We start from the raw sequence: 26,534 nt of genomic DNA on the forward strand, positions 1-26,534 counted from the left end.
ACATTTGATAGTTGAAATAAAATACAGATTATGAAAGACCGAAAAATGATGCTACCATTTCTAATCTTTACGAAAGGAATTTTTGATCATTTAAAAGTCTACGTCGTGGCTAAGTTCGTAATTCGTAGGATTTTACGAGTGGAATTTATGATGGAATTCAAAATGTTTATAAACAATGCATAAATATTTACAATAGCACTGCGGAGTAGAATTTTATATGCATACCGCAAAGCATTTTTTTTAACAAATGAAAGAAGTGTTAAAAATATTATTCTAGTATTTTATAAATCTAAAATTATTATGTTAATTTGTATATATATATATATATATATATATATATATATATATATATATGATATATATAAATATACAAAAAACTAATAAAGAAAAATATCCTTTCGGATATTGCTGGAAAATAATCGTATAACATATTATACCATAAACATACAAACAAAACAATAGAAAAAGAAGAAAACAAGAAATAAACAATAAAAAATTTTATGGTCCAATGTTAAATTCATTCATAAATATATATATACATACATACACACAAATGTACATGAATACATTCTTCAACCTATACAAATGCAAAAATCAAACAGATGATATTCAACAGGCTCTAAGGATATCTTGTTATTATTTATTATAATTCTTTTTTTTTTCATTTTATTGTTTTTTTTATATAAAAACAGGATACATTTGAATGAATTCTATCAGAATAAATCCAACAGTCATAAAGGAAGTTTTAATAATTTCTAATACGAGTATATTATTAGAAAAGAATTTTGAAAAAACATTTGGAAAAATTTAAAAATTTTAAAAATTTGAAAAAAAAAACTGTGAAAAATTTTATTAAAAATATTTTAATTAAAAAATAATTTAATAATATTTAATTTACAAAAATTTAAATATAATTTTAAAATAAAAACGAGAAATTTATAAAATATAAAGAAAACTATTAACAATTTTAATATGAAGTGAAATTAAAAATTGGAAAAAAAAAAAATTTTTATTTCTTAAAATTAATTTATTTCTCATACTTTTCAAATTTGAATTAAAGTTTATTAATAAATAAAACAAAAAGGAGAATTTAAATTTAATTCTAATATATTGAAATATTAAATACGATTAAAACCCGATTGGTGAGTTAAAATTTAATTTTTTTGGAAAATATTGCACAAAATTCTGTACTAAGCATGTTCCAATAAACTTCTGTATTAAGTGTTCAAATAATTCTTAAAATTTATTGAATTATTTAAACCATTTGTTAAAATTTATGAAATTCGAAAAAATTGTATTCGAAATTAATTGTTACAATAATGGATAATCATGTTCTATTAGAGAATTTTATTAATTTTGGAAATTCTTGGTTTGCTATCATATTATACAAAGGCATTATACCATACTATTTTTATACTATTATTAATGAATTTCCGGAAAAGTTAACGAAAAAAAACACTTTTTCTATATAAAAAAAATTCCTGTATAATTTTACAGGAACAAAACTTTTGCTCTAAAAATTAATATCATTAATATCATTAATATTTTTACAACTGTGATAGCATACACCAGAATTTTAATTTTATTTCATATAGTTTAATCTTACTTAATTAAGCTTGAAATATTTAAAACACACATTTTATACAATATTTATTAATTTCTAATATTGTACTGCAATAATCATTTACTATTCGAACTGATATTGGGTGATTTTTGGATAATTTATTAAAACAATTTCAATTAATTTTTGTAATTTCTAATTAATTAAAATTTTGTTAATTAATTAATACTAAATCCAATCTAATATGAAAATTAAATTTATATGAAATTTTAATTAATTTATTGAGATCAAATATTGTGGTTTTTTAATTAATTTTCTGAAGCAATGTTCAGCAGTTTTTAAGAATTAAAAGTTTTTCCAAAAATGTTAATTATCTGGTGATCGAAGTCACTCAGCCTATTTTAGGAAAATCACATAATATGTATATTTACACAATTTTTTAAAAAGCAATTCCGAACTTACCTAAATTTTCACATATATAAATATGTATAATATTATTAAATTTATATGGGAAATTTACATTTTACCAAGATCATCAAATATTATTCCTTATATACTCTGAGTACTGAATTATAAAATTTAACAATAATAAATTAATGAAATTACACAAAAAAATAATTCAAATTCAAATTTGGAGATTAAATTTATGGTAAAAATTCATTTCGAGAATAATTTAAGGTATAAGTAGCCATCTATATTCCTATAAATCCTAAATTTTAACCTATTCCTATAATAACTAAATTTTAGTTATTTCTTGCTATAACAGAGAAGATTTAATATGTTTTTAAAAAATGTACATATTTGAGTTAAAAGGACTATAACATGTACTTTAATTTAAAAAAAAAAACAAAAAAAAAAATTCAATGAAAAATAAAAAATTTGTTTGTTATATGAAATAAAATTGCATATGTTTAGGCGAAAATATTTTTAATATTCAAAGTTCAATAATATTAATCATTAGTAGCTAAATTTGGTATTATTTTAACACCTTTAAAATTATTTAACTATAAATGATATTTTTAGCTTTGAAACAAAAAAAAACCAAGTCACGTTCATAACCTTTTTATGTTATTTTTTATTTTTTTTTTGCTTATTTTTTCTATTTTTACAAAAATTAGTATTATCGTGGTAATTTATTAAAGGATAACAAGAAAAATATTTGTATTTCCACATATATATCATATTTATAATAATATATAATAATATATATACGTATATAGACACCCACAATACATGCATACATATATATATTCACGTACTATAGTAATAATTCAAAACTTACCTTGCATTTTGAATTTCTTCTATTGAGTTCTCATACATTTTTTGGATATTGTTTTGTTTTTTCTTCTTGTTTTGCTTTTTTTTTGTGAATTGTGAATTAAATAATAAAATATTTTTATGATAAACGGAAAGAATATATTTTTTTTTTCTGAATTCTCTTTAAAACAAAAGTTAAATCAATAAATTTATTTGTACATAATGTGTGTTCAATATACAAAATTGAAAACTTTTCTGAATTATCGTAAACTTTTCTGAATTTCTAAAATTATCCCACTTTATTTCAAAGAATTTAGGGGATTTTTTATTTTTCAAGGAAATAATTATTTTATTTTTTAATCAAAATGAATTTTATTTTAATTTTTTTGCTGTTAAATTAAAAATATCTTTTATAACACTTTAAATTTTAATTCACTTTTAAAATCGAATTATTTAGTATTATTTAATTTTCAATTTAAAAATTTTTCACTAAATAATTTTTAATAATCTTAATATTTTTAATAATAAAAATTGATTTAATATAGTTAATAACTCGAATTTTCAAACATTTTACATAAAAATCCAAAAATTTTATCAAGATATCCAAACATGTATCCCCGTATACAGTAGAGTTTTTCTATACAACTTCTTTGAACATTGATTTTTTGGCGACTAAATTCTATACGAGAATTAAAATGTAATTTTTTCTTTCTTAAAATTGTTCAATGCAACAGGCATAATGGAAATTTTGAATTAAGAAATTTTTGATTAATAATCAATTTTTGTATTTTTCATTTGAATTTTCAATAACAATATTATATAGCAGCTATATGTATATGAATTTTTTTTATAATTCAGCATTTATTTTATAATAAATTTGTTATTTAAACGTGGTTTATTATTTTTCAATTCAGTTATTAAATTACAAATAATTTGTTTTCTTATTTTTGAAATCTCATAAGTCAAATTATTTTAGTTATCGATATTTCAATAAGAAAATCTAAATTTTATTTTTCTTAGCATTACTAAGGGGATATTGCTAAAGGCGGCGGTATTACAACAGGCCTTACTGGCCTATGTGTACCTTACGGTAGCTGCATTAAACTAACCTAATCTAATTATTTAATCATATGAAATTTCGTAGTCTCGAAGTATTTTGTTCTACATGTAGAATGTGAATACAAATAAATCTATTCAATAAAAAAGAAAATCTAAGATATAATAGAAAATCAAATTCAAAGAACTATAATATGACTTATTCAAATACAACCAGAAATCTCAAACTAAGACTTGAATCCGAACATAATTTTAAAATCTTTTTAGCTTCGCGAAATTCGACATGCTGTCGATATAAAACAATCGTTTCGAATTCAATCGAAAGCTAACAGATTGTTCTAAAATTCTAGATTCTGATTATCTTTCTTATTATTTTTTAGCAAATTTTCTAGTATTTAAAGTATGTATTAAAATGTAAAGGCGAATGGATTTATTCGGTAATTTTTCATTTGTAACGACAGCATTGTAGAATATTGCCAATATGTTGAATTCGCAATACATAATAAGCCTGAATTATTATTATTTTTCGACAATCCAAAATACATATTCAGGTCCATAATTTCCATAGTTCAAAACATTCAAAATTTTGTAGTTAAATCGTTTTAAAACTAGTATGTGAACAATTAATACAATTACAAAATTTTAATTTCCCTTTTTTGTTTTTTAATATTTTTTTATTTTTCAAATTTTTTGTACAAATTAATTATGCCAATATTATAGAAAATTATTGAAGGTCTTGGTCTTTCGATTTTTCTTTAAAAGGCAAATGAACTTTCAATAATGTTTTCTTCTCGTAAAACATGTTTGTTGTAAAATGAGACTTGTGTTACGTAATATAAAAATACAACCTGTATTGTATATATTATACGTGTGCTGTCTGCATATGCATTTTTCCAAAAAGAAATTCTATAGACTTTTAAAATTATTAATGAAAAAATTGTTTATTTCATTATTTTTCACTTAAAAACGCATTTTTACCTTGAATCTGTATAAATGAAACCTAAAATTGTAAGGCTTATTGTATACAATGTGTAAAAAAAAATTTTAAATTACCTACAACGTCTGGATCTAATGTGACGTGATCCAACATAAATTTAAGGCATCTTTTTTTAGTTTGAAAATTAGATCTACTCTTTAATTAAAAATATGTAATTAAATTAACAAGAAGTATAAAAAAATGTGAATGAATACGTTAATCAAATGAAAGCAATTATTTTTAAATACTATATGTTAAGGTTCTTCTGAAAATGGAGCATCCGTACGCATTTCTAACTTAAAACTAAAAAAAATTTTTTGCATTGATTGATAACTTCAAAAACTTATAGTTTGTTTTTTAGCAGGAAGAAGTTTTAGTAGATCTTTAGCTAAGTTATATTTGAAAATGCAATTCTAGAAACTGGAGTTGTCATTACTCTTCTTGTTCCATATACCTTGTCAAACATTTCGTATTGGATTTTTGCATTTTTTCTAATATTTATAAAAAATTTATTCACAAAGTATACATTATACAAGTATACGAGTATATTATACATATGATACTTACTTACTTTCTTCTCACTTGCCGAGTAAAATAGGGAGATAGACGATCAGGCCCTAAGCATATACATTTCAATTCAGTATTAAGTTAAAATTACGTTTTCAGAAGAACCATTAGCAATTAAAAATTTTTAATTTTTCTTTAATATTGTTCTGAAGACTCGCAATCAAATTGTAAAACCTGAGTTTATAAATCGAATTTGTGAACATAAATAGATTAAAGTATTTTAAATAATATGCGAAGAAAATTTATTATTTTTAGATCATAATTTTCTTAATGCGTAAAATACTTAAAAAATAAAATTAAATTTAAATTTAATCCTTATACAAGGAAGATTTTTTTTTTGTATTTTGAAAAATCGCATAACAAAGAAAATATTTTTGTGTATATAGCTCCGTTATAAGAAACGAAATCGTAATAAAATATTGTTTTCAATGATTTTTTTTCTGTGCTTGATTATTTTTCATTTGAATTGCAAGAAAGGTTTTTGATCTTATAATTTTATCAATGATATTAAATTTACAATTATTAATATTTTTAATATTCAAAATACATAATATTATATTTAACATAAATACATCCATACACACATAATTTAATTTAATCTAAAATAATGTTATATATTTGTATTTAATGTTATTTTAATAATATCTATATAATATAATTCTACAAATTAATTAAAATCTTAATTTTTCAGAAGAATTTGTAAAGTTATTAATAATTTATTCTAAATTTAACTGCATATAATTATTATTTGCATATATAGGGAAATTTCCTAAAATAATTCAGAAATAACAACAATATTTCTATACATATAACAAACCTTTAAATTATATTATAAGAAAATTATTATCTTATCAAGAATATCTTATTACCTTTGTTAATTTTTTTAAGAAAATCACAGAAAATAGGGTTATAAACATTTAATTTTTGAGTACAAGTTTCGAAATTTTAATAATATTAAGATTTCGCTTACAACTTCTCACAACTACTCCTCACGATCTATAAAATAAGCAATTTATTCTATATCATTATATTATGAACAATGATGTATGATTAATATAAGTCGCTCAATTATATCGAATTATCGATGTTTAATTTATTCGATATTAACAATTATTCTATAAATCAATAAATTCGATTTTTCTGCTAAATTTGAGTTAAAATAGCAGTTTTATATGTTGTAACAGTACGATATTACAAAATTTCACATCTTCATTTCAACAACTCTTGAAACACTTTTCTTGTAACTTCAAATTCGTTCTTATATTCATCAGATATGCCGTAATTAATTTTGTTTTAATTTTTCATTCTTTTTCTCATTTTGATTCTCAACATTTTATTGTCATTACGCAAATTTAACAATTGTTTTCTACAATTTCATTAACCTTATCTCAAACTCATCTGATGAGTCAGCAAATTAATTCTCAAAAACTACAAGTTTTCCAAAATTTCTTCTACATTAAGTTCTAATTTATGATCATTCGTGCTAATTCTCGATGAAGCAGATGCATATTTTTTTCTTAAAAAGCTGCTAATTGTTGATCTATTAGAGTAGATCTCCTTTTATGAGGAGATTCCAACCAATTCCAATTATATATAAAATATAAAATATTCCAACCCATTCTACATATTTGTTAACTGTTACCTAACTAAATACACAATAAGAAGAGTCGAAAAACAATGTCTAGATGGCAAAAAAAAATGTGCATTTAAAAATTAAAAAAAAATTTTCCAAGAAAATATCAATATGCAAATATGCAATATCATAACCTATTCGAAAAAAATTAAGTTTGCAAATAAAATTTTATAAATTTAAAATTTGTATAAGTCTATTTATTCGAAGTGAAATTTAACTCTATTACTTTATAAGAACACGTGTGATTTCAAAAAAAAAAATTTTCTGTCTTAGTTTTATTTTTGACCAAAAATGACGACGGTATTCTTATTAATTATATAAAAAGCATTAAAAACAAAAAAAAAAATTTTTGCTTACCTATGTAAATATTAATATTTTTGTTTTTTTTTTTATAATTTGATATGGAGATAGTTCAAAGACCATATACATATGTATTCTATTTACTCTATATTTTCCAATGAAAGTTAGAATGAAATAAAACAACATTTCTAATGTTTGCAAATAATAATAGACTTTACCAAAACAAGCCTACGCAATATGAGACCAAAAGATCGTAAAGAGCAATACTAAATAATTGCTTAGTAATATTAAAATTTATATATAAAAAATACAATAAAGAAATTCATTCTTAATCCGAAATTTATAAAAAAAATTATTTTTAGTAGTGAATTTTAAATTGTCATTGTGTAATTTTTGAAATTAATTTTTATTTTTTAAATTTTTTCATTCGCAAGTGTTCCTGTTTTGTATTTAAATATAAGTTGTTTTAGAAAATTAACAATTACTAAAATGTGTAAGTAACTAACCAATGGTGTAGTGGTTATGGCACCAGTCCTCTAACCGAAGGGCATCGGGTTCAAACTCTAGTTAAGTCACTATAAAAATTATATTTAATATTATAAAGCTTAATATACAATATTATAAAATATATAAAAATACAGTCCCATGCATAAATATAATTCAATATTGTACACCAACAAAAATAAACAATATATACCAATAGCCTTCAATATTTAGTATGATGAAAAACTATAGCAGGCTGATCACCGCGCCACGTTAACTCAAATGTTCTGTAAAACTGATTCTTGGTTCTAAAAGCCAAGTTGAAGGTTCGAATGCGCCCAAGTAGAGTTAGAAAAAAAAACTTGTAAGTATTCTCATATATGTATAAGTAAAGTATTCATCTATATATGAAAAACAATTAAAAACTCCAAAATAATATCAGGAAAATATTAAATTTTCAATTTAAATAGCTTAATTTTTTAATAATATTTTCTCAATAATCGACTTTTCCAGCAAAATTAAAGGTGCTTTCAGGAAAATTAATTGATTCCGTTGTCTAATTCAACCAACAATATTAAATAACAAATTTTGGTATTTCCCCTAGAAATATGCAACAGTAAGAATTACTTTTTCGGGTAGTTGTGTGTTATTATGAAAGCTATACTGTAACATTGCTTATGTATACTTGTACTGAATTTTTTCTTACAAATCAAAGGCGAAACTATTTTGAATTTTATAAACTTCCAGAATTTTTTTTAAAAAATTTTTGATCTAGAAAATTATTCCTGATTTTCAATAAAGAAGAACAAAACAATTCTTTCTTATTTAAAAAAAAGAATCCAAAAATAAATGCAAAACAGAATTTTATAGTTTACTAAAACATGTTCAAATTTTTGTATGCAATAACACATCCTTGGATTTCATACTGTTAAAAGAATTTAGTGTGGTATTCACATACTACAAAAACCAAATTAAATTAAAAATGTCTGAGATAATTATGAAATAATCTTTAAAAGTTGAACAAAACTTAGTTTATATTTATTTTAGCATTTAAATTCATTCCTATGCATACCTTCTTTTATAGTTTAGCTAATAATAGTAACAACATTAATTATAACACATTTTTTGAAACCTTAATCACAGCCAGATATTAAAAATTTAAACAAAACATCAAAAAAAAAAGGATTAAAAAACCAATTTTTTTTTTTTTTGGTTAATTATTTATATAACAGGATAACAGTATATTACTGTTATGGCAAATTAATATAATGCGAGAATAAAAGAGAGTAGGTAAATAACAGTAATAAATTTTTTAAGCATACTAACTCGTGTTCGAAATCCCATTTTAATATTTCAATTAAAATAATCTAATAATAGGGTAACAAATAATTCATAAATAAAGGAGGATTTTATGATTTTCATTTATTGATAATTTCGAGGAAGTATTCTAATTTTATTTTTAATATTTTTCAACTTTATGTACATTTATGGCAATTATGAATATTAAGTTAGGTTTACATAAAAATTAAGAAATTTGATTTTATGTACTTAAAATTTAAAAGTATGCGCGGTCCCACCTACACTTGATTCTGGATTTTGTTTTTTACTATAATCGTAAGAAAACATTAATATGAAAGAAGAAACAAGAAAATGGGCACTTGTTTAGGCATTTGAGCAAAACATAATTGCAAAGCTGTTTAATAATTTTTATTTGAAATCACTCGTTCCCATTAATATTTTAAATATAAATTCACTTTGACCCTAGCTGATACATTCAAAGGATTCAATGTTGAGCCAATTTTTCTCACATTTCTAACGGAATATCACAAAATTCAGTCATTTTCAATATTGTTTTTCAAATCTGTAGATGACGCTAAATTTTTAACAAAAGACTTCAGGTAACTTAAAAGGAAATAATTTTATTATAATAAAGAACTGAAATGGAGACAGAGTTGAAATATAACACATAACAATAGGAATTAAAGTTTTTAGATATTTTGAATATTTAAACTATATAGTCAAATTCTGAACCAAATATATACATAATTTGAATTGCTCCTAATAATTTGTTGTGACATAAAAATATTTCAAGAGTTGGATCGCTTACTGATTGATAGTATCATGGCAGTGATCTTATACTATAGCTATCGCAAATATTTTTTGTTACTGTAAAATATGTCATATTTTTTAACTTTTACTTACTTATCACATCTTTGCGAATAGCACAATTTTTACAATATAAAGTGTGACGTAAGTTATAGTCTAAATCAAGTGAGTTTAATTACCATATCTTAAATAATTGTTTAACTAAGTATACAATGTGTTATAATAAATTTTTAAGCGTGCTCGTTTTTAAAATCGCCCTTTTATCTGATGTTTATTTGTATATAGGTATTATTAACGAAATTAGATTTCACATATTATTTCAAATATATTTTTGTTATTATAATATTAACTTGCATTTGATTGTTGTAACATTAATAATAATAAAACGGACTAATGGCTAATTTATATGTGTTTTTTAAAATATTACAGATATACATGAACTTACTCTAATATTTAACCTTTCATGACATTGTATATGTTATTATATATATACGTCAGTACATGTATAGAAACAAAATTTAATGTTACTTTTATTAAAATACATATTGTATTTTTTTCTTCCTTTTACTTTTTATCTATTAAATCCTTTTTATCATATAAAAGTTTTATAGCATATGAAATATAACATTTACGCGGATAAAATTATGTATTATTTACGTAATGTAGGTACCTCCCTAATGAAATTATTAAAACGATATCTATTATACACATATAAACAACACATAAACATTAACATTATATTGTGCTCTTATTTTTAATTTTTATAAAGATCAAAAGATTTCAGTTATCTATGTATGTATCTAAATATCGGTATACGTTTTCCTATTTTCAGTATATTTTTTATTGTTTTTCCTTAACATTGTAATATTTTAAAGACTGTCTATGTGTAAATGAATGTGTAACCGAAAAATACATTATTACAAAAACATTTGAACTTTTGGAAAAAAAGTCCATAATCGCAGCCATTATTATATACATAAGATAATTATCATTATCCATATTTTATAAAGTGCAATCTACCTACATAAACTCTTAAACCAAAAGAGGCTATTTAACAAATTCTTCATATAAGTATTAAAATTAAATTAAAAATTTTATTTCCACTTAATTTATACAGTTAACCAATAATCGCATGTTAATGTGAGAAATTATGAGATGATATGTTAATAATATCAATTTAAAAAGCATTTTAGTGTCATAAAGGTTATACTTATGTTAAAATTACGAACTACATGCATAATTTATTGTGAAGAAAAAGGGACTTCAAAATTTTATGCCGTATTCACTTTTCAATAGTTACAAATTTACAAAAATTTTTTTCAATTTTGAAATACAAAAGAATTCCTACAATAATTGTAAAGAGAATAAAATTGCTGTTAAAAGGAAATCGGAGAGAATATTATTGGGCTGATATAGATATTTTTCTTTTATTCCTTTTATGACATAGCAATTAATGGAAAAATTACCTATATATATGAAATGGTTATGATTATTTAATTTTTTAGATTGTTTTTCCAAGTTCTTATAATTTTTGGGTTGTTAAAAACTTTCATATAATAATGTATTTTTTTAATATTTACTCCTAATATGTACACATAACTTTTAACAGTTTCATACACCAAAAATTTATAAGCTTTGTTAATAAAAGCAATTAATTAGGAAATTTAAATAAAATTTATAAAAATATCCACAATATAGCATTAAAATTACATATAAATAAATTTAGGTAAGATTAGAGATCAACAACAGATCTATCGATTTTTTATAGACTAAAAACTGTAATACATTCTATAGACTCAATAAGTTTTGTAAAATAAAATTAAAATACTTCAATGGTTTTTATAATCAATTTTAGAGACATATATATGTAACTTCAATTCCAAAATGTATATAGTAATACGGTATCACATTTTGGAAATTAAGAATATGATAAATTAAAAATTATGTTTAATTTATCTCACATTAAAAATTCCACACATATTGTAATATATCAAAAAAGCTAAAACTATGAAGACCAAAGAGAAGGCATAATTTTAACAACATTTAAAAATTTTAAAATTATATTTAATAAAGTAACTAATGGAATATTTTATAAAAATAAAATATTCTTATAAAAATTTATATAGTGGGTTGGTTGACGTAGCCGGTACAGCAAGTATACCGCACCCCCAATCACCACAAATGTGACGTTTTGCTACCATTCCTTTGTAATCATCATGTAATTATTGAGCGCACGATTACAGCGTACGAGTGGGCATCAAAATAAGTGTGTGTACATGAACATGTTTGAAATATTCAAATTCAAGCCGCATCTCAAAAAGAAGTATATGCATGAATATGATGTTAATTTTATAGTTTCAAAGTTTTCACAACTCTTATAGTTTTTGACACAACTGTTTTAGTACTATTACAATATATTGTTTAACTTAAATTCATTTCCGATTTTAACAGTTTTAAATATCAAATGCGATTAAAAAATTATAATAAAAAATGGCCTTGAAATAATTTGTCAAGTAAATTTTCATCGCTTATTAATCAAAAATACTTGTAATCATAATATGGAACGAAAATTTTTTAAATAATATCAAAAGTTAAGGAATGGAATTATTTTATTTGAAATTAATTTGAAATCATGGTTATATTCAAAAACAAGAGAAACTAATCTAAATAACAAAAAACAAAAAAATTATTATTTATTTACATAATAAATAAATAATTATTGTGAAAACTTTTTCATATCTTATGTAATTAGAATTATATCCGCTTAAAATTAGAATTCTTTTTGAATGAATTCAAGCGTAGCAAATGGATTTTCATTGAAAATTTTCAAAAATTTTAAATAAAATTGAAATGAAGTTGGTAATGCATAAACTCTTTATAAGGAAATTGTTTTTAATTATTAAAAAAAATTTCATTATTGCACTTAATATTTTTTTCAAATGTGCGGTTTATATTTTAGTCATTTAGGCAAATTCTTCGCTAACTCTATTAATTATACCATTGATAACTGATTTATATGCGTCGGAACACCTAATTTTTTTAATTGAAAATATTTGTTACTCAGATTCCCAAAATCCTGGCTTTATATTTGTTCCCTATATAGTTATCTACAATATTTAATTATTTAAAATTAAAAAAATACATGTACTTTGACACGTAAATTATAATAACTATGCATACTACATATAATGCACTTTCCAAAAAGGACAAGTAAACAGTTTTTCGACTTTTCGACTAATAAAGAGCAATATAGTTATTCAATTTAAAAAATTTTAAACATTTAAAAATAACAAATTAAAAAATTCCTAAATTTAACAATATGAAATTTTGAATTTAACCTATAGTAAACACAAAGCTACATTTTTTATTTATTATTTAAATAATTATAGAACTTTGAGCTACATAATATTCGTAAAATTTAGGGACTTTTTAAATTAAAACCTCATAGCTTTTGTACAAATTCAAATTTTGGTATATTATTTGACGATTTAAAAACTTGATAATACGCTCTTCTTTTGTTCTAAGCCAATAAACAGCTCTGTTAATAATATAATTCTACGGTTTTAATTAAAACTAATCTATTAAAACTTTAATTAATTACTGCTACTCGAAATTGAGTTGCTTTGTTCTTTCACTCATAAATTATTAGTAAACAATATTTTAATTGACAAATGATCGTCCTTAGTGAAATAGTTTTAGCGTTTAACATGCCGACATTTACATTGTAAATTTACATTTACGCCACGTGATCCTTATATTTTATTTTAAAGAAATTAAATATTAAAAATAAAAAAAAAATACTTAAAAAATAAACTTAAAATAAAATATTTTTTTGTTAAATAATTTTAAGAAAACTTTAAATTAATAAGAATAATTTTAATGTAATAAAACACTTTGAAGTTCCAAACAACAAGCTTTGTTCTTCAAAAGAAAAGCATATTAACTTTTACCTTTGTTACAATTTTAAGTTCAAGTTATTTAAAAACTACATAAATAAAATAAAAGTTTTTTTTTTCACATTTATGTGGTCTAAACCTTTACTTACATTATAAATATACTTATATATGTACTAACAAATAAAAATACATTTTTTTTTATACAATTTTTGATTTTCATTCATAGGGGTAAATTTAATAAATAGCTTGAGGATATTTTTTTATTTAACTACCCTTAAATTATGGAAACAAATACAAATGTGTTTACATGTATGTACATGGTTTGTTTTATAAATAAGAAACATAATGTTTTATTGTTTTTTTTTTTCTGCAATCAACTTTGAACTTGATAACTTTTGAAGGAGAAGGTTTTTCACGTACTCATATAATTTTTAAAAATTGTTTATGACGTAAGAAATCCAACTAAAATGAAAAAATGAGAAAATTTTAATGAAATTTTTATAATTAATATAGAATCATAATATATTTTATATAATTTAATATATAGTTATAAATTTTATAAAGAATAAGAATAATCCGACTCGATTTTCTATATTAGAGAATAATCGTAAGATTTGTAATTAAAAATTATTATGTACTTAATATAGTTGGTGAATTTAACCACAATCAATTTGCGAATATTTATGCTTCATTACCACTATTATAAAATATATTCTTATTAGTTGAATCTCCAGTTAACTAATTGAGTATCGAAGGCTATTCCTCATATTGTTGAATTGTTTTCCTTTTTTATATGCAATTTGATGTTATTCCAAACTTTGCTTTTCCTAAAAATAAAAATAAGAGTTTTGAATATTTTAATTTCCTGCAAAAATATAATTTTATTAATATTTTATTTAAAATCATAAAGCATCAAATAACGTTATGCAATTGAATACTAAAATAAATTAAAAAAAAAATTATTTTCTTGAAAGTAGGACCGATTTACATAATGTACTCTCACAATGTACTCCCACATTGTTTACATTATTTATAAATTAAGTATTCCATACTGCTACTGGTCTATGAGTGCTTCTTAAACTACCATACACATATTATATTAGAAATGGTATGACTGGAATGTTATATTTTATACATTTTCTTTATTATACTCTGCAAACATATAATCTATTTTTTATGTTATTTTAACTAAATATATCGAGAAAACTTAAAATTATATAGTCCACCTCATTACGTAGTTGAATATATAAGATTGAATGTGTAAGAATACTTTATTTTAGAATTTAGTTGAGATAAAAAAAAATCAATTTTACTAGAGTAGGTCTTAAAACTTCGGGCTGAGTTATACCCACTCTATATAATTACTTTGACTATTTGACAGATTCGTAAGACATCAATCCTAAAGTTTCACTAGGTTTTTATGTTTTATTTTTTATTGTTAGAAAATTTTGATATGTTATATCAAATATCGTTAAAGTAACAAGGATATTTTTTAAAAAAAAAGACCAACATAATTAAGTGATTTGGAAATTGTGGAACACGCTTTTCATAGCAATTAATGAATATTACGAAAAAAATCTATTTTTATATTTATTCTTAAAAATAAAAAATTTCAAAATAACTACTATAGTAATTTGCTGGCGTATTAAGTCATATAATAAAAAATATATAATATAAAATAATATTTGAAATTTAAATATAGGCCGCCCACCGAAAAATAATAAAAAAAAATTTTTTTTTGTTTGTAAAATCAATCACTTCATAGAAGAGTAACAAAGGACTAGAAATGTTTGCTTCAATCATGTTCTTTGATTTCATTGTTATGTCTGTCTTTATATTTTAAATATTCTTTTTAGCATTTTCCAAGGAAATTTTGAAAAAAGGTGCCTATTAATTTCACTCTTTTCATCCGATCGTCCGTCCAACCGCCAGTCCATCCGTGAACCCAATTTACAAAACTTCTACACTCTTTAAGAAAGAAAGCTGAAATTTAACATATAAATAGCTATTTATTAGAAACTTACATCCGTTGAAGAAAATTTTTACCTAAAAGTTATAGCAGTAATAGTTGAACTTAAAAAAAATGAAGTCTAGAATCTAAGCATAAATAGTATATTTCGTTTGAAGAAATTTTTTTTTCCAACTCCACCCCTTCTCAATTTATTCGAAATTTCTAAAATTTGAGTTTTCTGCTTCCTATATCTCAGAAAGTGCAAGCTTTTCCAAATTTCTATAAACGCAGAAAGATAACGGTAAATACTATGCCATCAAAAAATATATATTTTTTCTTAACTCATGCAAATAACCCTTGAACCCTTATAGAGCATTACGTTAACGCCTCTTTAAATTTTTTTTGTTGTTTCATCCTAAATATATGCAATTTTTAAAATATTTTGGTATATTAATGAAATAATTAAAATTTTGTAACAGATTTTTTTAACACCAGTTGTTAAAAATAAAAGTGCTACTTTACAAATCATTGGTTTGATTCAACTTTGTTTTTTATAATGTACATATTATAAAACAAAAAGTGTTATATCTCATTGCAAATTCTCATCATGACACAATTTTTTTTTCTTATAATTTTTTTTCTCTTTAGATCTTATATCATATTTTATGAATTCAATACATTGATACATTTGAAATTCTTTTAAACACAAGTATTTGTGTGTAGTAAAATTTTTGTATGAATGAGAAAATAATAAATCAATGTACAAAATGTAGCAAAGCCTATAAAACGTATAACATATACATATGTATACATACATACATTTATTACGTCATATTCATATATTATTTGCTAGGATTTAAAAAATTAAAATTATTTATCATTTAACAAGGATATTTATTTCTTTTAAGAGTGTATATGACAAAATTTTTCCTTTTTTTTTTTATCTTTATTATTTTAAGTTGTAAGTGAAATTGTAAGTGTCTTTTAAGATCATATTCTATTTTAACTTTTACTTTTCTGTCATATTTTATTATACTTTACTTCACTCGTCGAATATTTGTACGAAAGAGACAAGTATTTGAAAATCACATATTGTCCGATTAATTTTCCTCCTGAGTGTTTGCCACAATTTTTACTATCAATTGAAAATATCTAAGTAACGGTATAAAGATAAGCTTATATGCTATACAATAATTTTATCTGAAGGCCATAAGAATATTAACAAAATGTGATTAAATTTGAAACAATCTGAATTCTCTTCAATTTACAATTATATTATCAAATATAAGGAAATTTATATTAATATTTAACGAAATGTTGAAACGATTTGGTAACAAATGTTGACCTAAATTTTACAAACTAGTAATAAGTTACATCATTTAGGTGTCTTACAGGTATGTAATAGATATCATATTTACAGCCTAATTGTGTATCTGGTTTTTTTTACTCACTTTTTATTCACTTTCAAATCAGAATTCTCCGTTTTTCCAATAAGATTACTTATTTTTTCAATTGGATTTTTGCATTTTTTCTCAAATTATCGACTGAACGTCTCACTTTTAAAAACAAAGTGAATAAATTTTGTATAAACTTTAGAAAAAAACGAGATACACAATATGGATTAAATCTTCTCACTCGAAAATTACATTATACAAATATATAATAGTTACTCACTTTCTTCTCACTTGCCGAGTAAAATAGGAAGATAGATGGTCAGGCCCTTAATATGTTCTCGTGATTATAATCATGGCGACTTTTTTTTTCAATCCTTATTATTTCCCTAAAGAATATAGGGCTTAAACATAGCCTTCCCAATTTTCTGTATTTTGTGCCAGTCTATTTATTTCTGCCCATGTTTTATTGCTTAAGTCTAGTTCTTAATGCATTTTCGCCGCATTTCTTCGCCATTAAGGGTTCCATTGCAGAATTTGAAGTCTTTTCGAAAATCTTTTAATTTTTCTGCATTGGCTCGTTTCTTCTTTTACCTCATCCATTTGTTCCCATATGAAGAAATGTTCACTGCAGTTATATGAAGAAATATTCATTGTTTTCTCCCTAAAAAATTCCAATTAATTTTTTGTTATTTTTACAGTTTTATTACAGTACAATATTACAGTATTGTTACTTACTAAAATACAATTAGTAAAAATTTTGAAAAGTTTAAATTCATATTTTAATTAGTTCATATTTTAAATATAATAATACACAACATAGTTGATGAGCTGTAGTCAAAAACAATTACTAAAATTGGATATTACATATAAAAATTAACAATAATGTTGAAAAATTTAAAATATTTAAATATGTAAAATCAAGAAATTATTGAAAAAAAGCTTTAAAAAAATTTCCTCTTTTTATTTTAATTAAAAAGTCAAAATTGAATTTAATTTGAAATTTGGTAATGAACTTTAATAATTAAATAATCAATCAAAATAATTATTTAAATTAATTAATTTAATGCTGCCATGCCAATATAATTTTACCAAAAAAAAAAATAATGTTAAAAGTCACGTAATGTAAGGAACTTAGGAAGAAGATTGAAGTAAAATTTAATACAAAAATTTCGAACTGAATTTGACAATAACCTGTCCAAAGTCATTACTCACTAATTCCACTCGCTTTAATATTCAAAAAAGAAAAAGAACTACAATCAAAGTAAAATTGAAAGAAAATTTAAAAAGAAAATTTTTAAAGTTTTTGAGCACAAAAAATAAAATTTTGTTATTGAAATTTTTCTCAACAAAAAAAAAAAAAAAAAAACAGTTTCATATCCTTTAACTTTTAAAAATTTAAATCGGGTGAGAAAATCAAAAACAAAATACAAAAAAATCCAAATTTAATTTGTAACCAAAATGAAAAACAAAAAATGAAAAAAAAATCTCAAAATTCTGTAAAAAAGCAATTAAATATAAAATTCACTACAATTTTCTCTTTTATCCTGATTTTAAATTTTTTTTTGTTTTTACTGAAAATTGTTTTTTACTTTATTATTTCCTTAATCCATTTAATTGAATAAAAAGTGGGTATACATTAAAATTAAAATGATTTTTAGAACTTTTGATATTTTATGTTCTTTACATGTAAATAAAGTGTTAAAGTAATAAGTGCAAGTATACAAATCTTTTTCACTAATTTATTAATAATTGAAATTATAATGTGTTCATGACTTTGCTTGCCTTCTTGGTTTTTATTACTTGGTTCTTGGTTTAAAACATTGAAGTTACAGTGAAGCCTCTAGTATAGATTTCATTCGAAAATCAAGAAAACTTTCTTTTTAATTGTGTGCAACATGACAATGTTCACCAAATTTTGAATAGAAAAGACCTATTTCGATTATTTTCTGAAACTTTTCGGAATTATGCACATTTACTATGTGATAACACTTTAAAAATTTCTTTTTAGTACATTTAAATATGAGTATAGGTACATTCAACATTTACGCACATTCAACTCGTATTATTATTTCTAAATAAATTTTATTTTCTTTTCATAATAAATTTTAAAGTAATTTTTATATCTTATTACTTTTATCACATAATGAAAGTAAATTAAAAAGTATATCAGATAATTATTTCTTTCTTTTACTCTTTTTCACAATATATGCGATTTATTTAGTATACAGTGGTGTATAAAATAATTTGAATTGCTTTCAATTATTACAAATGTATCAGTAGTAACATAAATGTACGTATTCCAACAGTAAGTGTAAGTAACAATTTTATTTTACTTTATTGAAATCATTTTTTTCTAATGAAGAAAATTGATCTTACTCCAACTTTATTATTATTTTTTTATTCTAATATTTAAAATATAATGAAAAGTGATTTTAACAGCTTAACTCTAAATAAATTATAAAGAATTATCATTAATTTTTCTAATGAATTCTCATAAAAAAATTGCTTAATAACTTCAAAATTCATTTACCAAATATTCGAATTAATCTAGAACGTAACAAAATAATTCAAAAATATAAATCAAGTTTTTCTTTAATATGAATAAAAAGTAACCTTATCTTTTTAACAATTTTACAAAAGATTTGTACAATGAAGTAAATATTATTTAACAATTTATTATTTAAGAATCTTGTATAGCTTTTAATTTACATTTATTCACTACGTGGACCCTTATTGAATAACCTATGAACATGTATGCGATCCAATATTATAACTACAACAATATATAATGTACGTATATTCATTATAAAAAGGAAATAAGAAAATTATTTAATTTTTTAAGAAATTGTTTATAATTATGATCGTTACACTATGGTTCAAACATTCTCCTATACTGGAATATCTAATTTAACTTAAGTTATATCTAGAAGCAAAAAAAAAAACTGTTACCGCAAGAAGACATATGAAACTTTTTATGTCCTTTTCATTTTTTTGTTACTCTTTTTCTATTTTGTTTCTTTATTAACAATTTTAAAAGATAAAACTTGCACTTTTGCACTATTTAAGTTTATGTTATATAACATTTTTCAAGTAGATTATATCTATAATTTTATACATATTTTATATTCCAAGAATAGGTGTTGATAACTGAATTTTTTGTAAAATTGCATATAAAAAGGATGTTAAAATTTATATAAGGTATATAAGAAAAAAAAAATTTTTTAATACCATTTTGTTTTGATTTTATTTAAGAAATTGTAGGAAAAATTATATTCTTATATATACGTATAAGAATAGTTTATTTAAGAATATGTACGGTCTAGTATGTAGGAAATATTGCATAATAACAATAATTCAAAAAAAAAAAAAAAAACTTTCTTATTTTCCGGTCATAAAAGCATTTGACGACAAACGCGGCATTATACTCCCACCAATACGTACTACATACATTAGTAGAAACAATAGTTAAGAATATAATATTGTGATTGGTATATGATTTATAAATGTATTAGATTCTTTTTAAAAAGGATATACAAAGTATAATATTCACTTCTTAAATAATAAACATGATAGTATCTTAGTCTACAATATATTTTAAACTTTAATATGAGACAAGTAGCAAAAATGAATTATTAGTAATCCATTGGATTAAAAAAAAAATTATTTACATTAAAGATAATTTATTATTATCTTAGGATTATATGCTGTTTAAATATATGTATTTAAAAAAAAATGAGGAAAACAGATGGGACATTATTTTTATAATCCTACATTTCAATACCTTTTATTTTTTATTAAGAAAATTATTTTTAAATTAATACTTTTAGGTCTCATAACATTTTCAAATTCTTAAATAATTAAATAATAATAAACTATATTATGAAAAATCTCAATTCTTAATCATAATGATTATGCCTAATCAATCAGATAACCTAAATAGATTATAGGTTTTCAAAAATTTATACACAAATCTTGTTCATTTAAACAAACCAAATAAATTCCAAAATTGCTTAAAATATGAAACAAATTAAAATATAACATTCTTTAGACTCGTAAAACTTAACATTAAATATTATATAACATTATATTATGTTTATATATCATAACATATTATTATTACTAATTCCTTAAATTTTAAATAATATTATGGTCCACCATACTCAATAAATTTAAATTATGTTTGTTATTTTATTAACCCTAATTTAAATTCGTAATTCAAGTAAAAGGTCAAAAACCTTAGTAAAATTTCAAAATAATTTCTTATTTTTAGCAAATTGAATAATTATCGTTCATCAGATAATCAAAATATTAATTTATAATTATTAAAATTACATCAATTACTAAAATATGTATGTGCGTATTACAAAGAAAAAAAAAAACATGAAACAAAATTACAAAAAAAAGCAATAAACTAAGGAATAATTAATCCTAATACCAACTCTTACAGGTATTTGTTCTTTTCAAATATTATTTATAATCTTGTAAAAAGCTCTGATGTCACGGATTCATTCAAAATCATATTTCCAAATTCCTTTTCGGTGTTTGGGTAACGGTAATGATAAAAATAACTTTTCATAATCCATTTGGGTGAAAATTTTTTTTTGGGGATTTAACTAAAAAATTTAAATAAATGAAGAATAAAAAACATTTTTTTTAAAGGGTCAATTTAAAAATTTTCAATACATATTCATTTACATGTACATACCAAAGATAATGACAGCTAAAAGATGAACTCTAAGAATGTATCTACTTCATAAAATAAAATGATTTACTTAAATATCAATTTTTATTAATATCCGAAATTCTGATGATCCTGTGTACCAGTTCTTGCTCTGAATAGATGATATTTACATGTACCTATGTATGTATACAAAAAGAATAAAAAAACAGAAGTAAATATGAATAACAAGCAAAAATATGTATGTATATGTATGAATAATAAATCCTGATGATCCTGTGTACCAGTTCTTGCTCTGAATAGATGATATTTAAATGTACCTATGTATGTATACAAAAAGAATAAAAAAACAGAAGTAAATATGAATAACAAGCAAAAATATGTATGTATATGTATGAATAATAAATCCTGATGATCCTGTGTACCAGTTCTTGCTCTGAATAGATGATATTTACATGTACCTATGTATGTATACAAAAAGAATAAAAAAACAGAAGTAAATATGAATAACAAGCAAAAATATGTATGTATATGTATGAATAATAAAGCAAATTGTTTAGCTCATCAAATTTTACACATTAATATCACAAAAATTCATAATGGGCCAAAATTTGTATAACAAATAATACAAAAATTTTAATCCTTAAAATTTTAATTTACTAAATATTATTTTAATTTTTTATTTAACTTAATTTTAATTAACATGAATGTAATTTCAACCAATAAAATTTTCAAATAATACAAAAAATCAAGAAGTAATTTTATTTAATTTAGTTTATTTTTATTTAATTTAATTGAAATTAACTTAAGTTTACCTTTAAATATCATAAATTCATAAAAACATTATATGTAACATTCCAGCAATAATAAACTCGCAATAAATTTTATAATTTCGAATATTTCAGAATTACTTTTCAATTGTACATATTGAAAATACAATTATATTGAGATTACAATTATAAATAAAAAAAAAATATTATTGAAATAATATTTGCAAAGTAATATAATATTCTAAATATTTATTTTAAGCACAGATATTAAATATGTACATATATTCAAATAGATTTTCACAAAAACGAAAATTAAAAGAAAGCTATATATTTAAAATTAAATCAAATCAAAATAATATCAAGAGTTATTAAAAATTGAAATTCCTTCTACTATAGAAAAGTATAATGATATTTCTAAACGCATCTTATCTTAAAAAATTCCTAAATGCTATTTATTTCATTAGAATTTCTGAAATAATGTACAATTGTATTTGACTTTATATTTGACTAAATTTTTACATTTTTATATTTGATCAAATTTAAATTGCGCATTTTTTCTACGAAAACTATTCATAAATAGTAAAAATATATCCCTATTTACAAAATACTATAGAATAAATTTAAATTTACTTAAAATAATTTAAAATACAATACAATTTATTTTAATAAATAAATCATATATAATATTTTTCTTTCAAATCAGTTCTGATTTTTAAAAAATGCTTATTAGAAATAGGTATTATTAATTATTATCTTAATCTAATATATAAAAACAATTAAATGAAAACAATTAAAAATTAATTTTAAATATTTAAAAGTAATATTTTTTACATCATTTTTAAAAATTAAATCAAGTAAATACACAGAACATCCTTTAGAACATTATCTACAAATATATATTAAAATTTAGTATATTATTATTGTATAAAGTTTCTAAACAAAAACTGTTTTAATGTTTTATATTGTGGAATGTCAAGAGTATCCGGTCTTTGATATTTAAGAATTCATATATTTTTTTTAAACCAAAACAGAACTAACTTTAAAATTGAAAGAAAACTTTAAAAGAACTGTTTACACTTAGTGTATGAGGAGAAGCAATAACGCGCATAAAACAGGATATTAAATATCCTTCATTATTTCATGTTATTTAATTTTATTTTTATGTTAATGTATACAATTTTAAATTTATTGTAACAAATTTAGATTTATAAACATCCTTTTATTTTAAATGGAAAACTGTATAAGAAAGTTTCTTTTCTTTTGAAAAGTTTTCTTTCTAAAATTTAAATTACTTGGAATTTTTCAAATTTACATTTTAAACTTTAACTTAAACAATAATTATGTTTTATAATTTGGTATTTTTATTGTTTTATTTAAGATTAAATTGGCTGATCAAAACAAACTAATGGTTTTATTTAAAAAATGTAGAAAAAACTAGCTTAAATTTTAATCATTCTCTCAAGATTTAAAATTTTTTCTTCAAATGCCTTAAAAAGTAAACTATAATACGAAAATGCAAAAATTTTGATTGTATTATTATAAATTTAAAGTTTTTACAGAAGGTTATCGTTTATAGTTATATCATCGAAACATGCTTCATACCACATTGATTTAATTCTCTTGATCGATTAATTCCAAAAACTAATGCAAACTAAAATTTGAAAATAAGGAAAAATTAGTTTTCTTTATAATTATCACAAAATTTTACTGTTCTGCATCAAATTTCGTAGACGTAGGAAGGCCCATATAGCAATCTTCTTCTGGCTATGTATCTTCAAGCTCTACCTCAACAATCGAATATTATTTGCAAAAAATTAATATTCGTATTACATTAATCTGAAAATAAAATTGAAGTTAATGTTTTTGTTTCATTTATCTACAACATAATAATAAATAAATTAACTATTTACATTTTTTATTTTTAACCATATTTCAATTACGCCTGCTTAATTGAAGGTCCTTCAATATGATAAATGATTATTTCATAAAATTCCTTCCATAGCATATCTCCATAATATGAGATATGTATTGTATTTATCGCTAATTACAAGTTACCAAAAAAAAAAAATAAAGTTAAGATTTTTTAAAGCCCCGATTGCCCTAATAAAATAATTTTTACCCTGTTATTAAACTATTACTATTAAACTATTATAATATTAAACTATTACCATTAATTACAAAAATTATCATAACTTTTTAACAAAAAAATTATAAACATTGTATTGTGAAAATGGACTGTTAATTAATATCATGTTTTTTATTTTATTTTTATTTTTAGATACTTTCACATTTGAGGAAACAAAATGTTATCTTCACGTGTCGTCTTTCTGGGTTTAATTCTAAGCATTCAAAAACTACAAATTCAAGGTGAAAAAATCCCAGTTCAAATAAATAGTAATGCTAAAAATAGTTTAAATGATTTTACAACACAACTTAAAGACACTTTACAATCAATTAAATCGAATGATGCTGAACTTCTTTATGAAAAACCAGAAGATTTTGATGATACCGACGATGATATAGAACCACTTGTCTCAGATGTTGATTTCGACAATTTTAATAATGCTTTAATTGTTAAATTCAATAAAAACTTTCTTAACTATCATGATCCATTAGAAGACAACAATAGCTATAAAGATGATAAAACATTAGAATCTAATTTTTTAAGACTTACACGAAGCGGAAATAATAATCTAATGCGATTCGGAAAACGTCAACTTGAAACTTCTAAAGATCAACGACCAATGGATTCTTCTAAATCTAGCTCAAGGTACAGTAGAAGTAGTAGTACATCTAGAGATTCAAGAGGTGATAATTTTATGCGCTTTGGTCGTTCAAATAATAATAACTTAATGCGATTTGGTAGAGCAACAACCAATAATATGATGCGATTTGGTCGTTCTAATAACAATTTAATGCGATTTGGTAGATCAAATTCCAATTTAATGCGTTTTGGAAGATCTAATTCAAATTTAATGCGATTTGGCAGATCTAATTCAAATTTAATGCGTTTTGGGCGAACTGATCCAACAAGTCGAACTGATAGTTTTATACGTTTCGGACGTAATTCAAATAATTTAATGCGATTTGGTCGTAATGATCCAGGTCGTATGGATGGTTTTATACGTTTTGGACGTAATGCAAATAATTTAATGAGATTTGGACGAAATGATAGAAATTTTATGCGTTTTGGTAAATTAGACCAAAATTTTATGAGATTTGGAAAACGTGATGAAATTTTTAGTGGAAGTCACTTAGATTCTGACATAAATAATAATAAAACTAATGATAATGATAATTTTGAAAATAATATTGGCACAGGTTTTTATAATTTAAATGAGGAACCTGATGATATTAATGATGTACAATTAGATGATTAAATTCTAATGAATGAAAAATAAATTGATTAAATTTTTTTTCCTTTTTTTTTTTTAATTTTGAATTAATATATTATTTTTTTGGAATTAAATTATAGAAAACAAAAAAAAAAATGAATTAAAACTAAAAACATATTGTAAAATGTCACACTTTAAAAAGTCAATTCTCGAATTTATGATCAATTATTATAAAAAAAACTTTTTGTTTGCATTAAGCATGTATCAAAAAAGAAAAAAATCGGAAAAAAAAAATATTTCCAATATATTTAAGAATTCCTAAATTTAGTATTGACGATATCATCATAAAATTACATGAATTAAAACCAAAAAAAAAAGATCAGTTATAGATTTTAACGAAATTATTTTAAAATACATATTTATATTAATATCATAAAATATTTAAATATTTAGATAAACATTTACAAATAATCATTACAAAAAGAAAATATATAAATTATTATCTATATTATAAAGAAAACATTTGAAAATTATTATATATTTATGTAAATAGTGTGAGGAGTTATTAAAT

The 26,534-nt window shown here is 21.8% G+C and overlaps 2 protein-coding genes across 2 annotated transcripts in view; one reads left to right on the forward strand and one right to left on the reverse strand.

Annotated features, from left to right (window-relative positions):
- Positions 1-2,912, reverse strand: part of LOC129611168 (fatty acyl-CoA reductase 1) — a 35,679-nt gene extending 32,767 nt beyond the window's left edge. Inside the window, exon 1 of the mRNA XM_055524151.1 lies at positions 2,844-2,912. Coding sequence (XP_055380126.1) covers positions 2,844-2,881 — 38 coding nt within the window. The 5' untranslated portion in view covers positions 2,882-2,912. The remainder of the gene's footprint in view (positions 1-2,843) is intronic.
- Positions 1,031-26,008, forward strand: LOC129611136 (FMRFamide neuropeptides). The gene is made up of 2 exons (XM_055524102.1): positions 1,031-1,142; positions 24,907-26,008. The coding sequence occupies exon 2, from the start codon at positions 24,932-24,934 to the stop codon at positions 26,006-26,008; it is 1,077 nt and encodes a 358-aa protein (XP_055380077.1). The 5' UTR covers positions 1,031-1,142; positions 24,907-24,931.
- The last annotated feature ends 526 nt before the right edge of the window (positions 26,009-26,534 follow it).

This window comes from Condylostylus longicornis, unplaced genomic scaffold (genome assembly GCF_029603195.1).
Source record: "Condylostylus longicornis isolate FDR11 unplaced genomic scaffold, ASM2960319v2 ptg000048l, whole genome shotgun sequence".
NCBI classification, from domain to species: Eukaryota; Metazoa; Arthropoda; class Insecta; order Diptera; family Dolichopodidae; genus Condylostylus; species Condylostylus longicornis.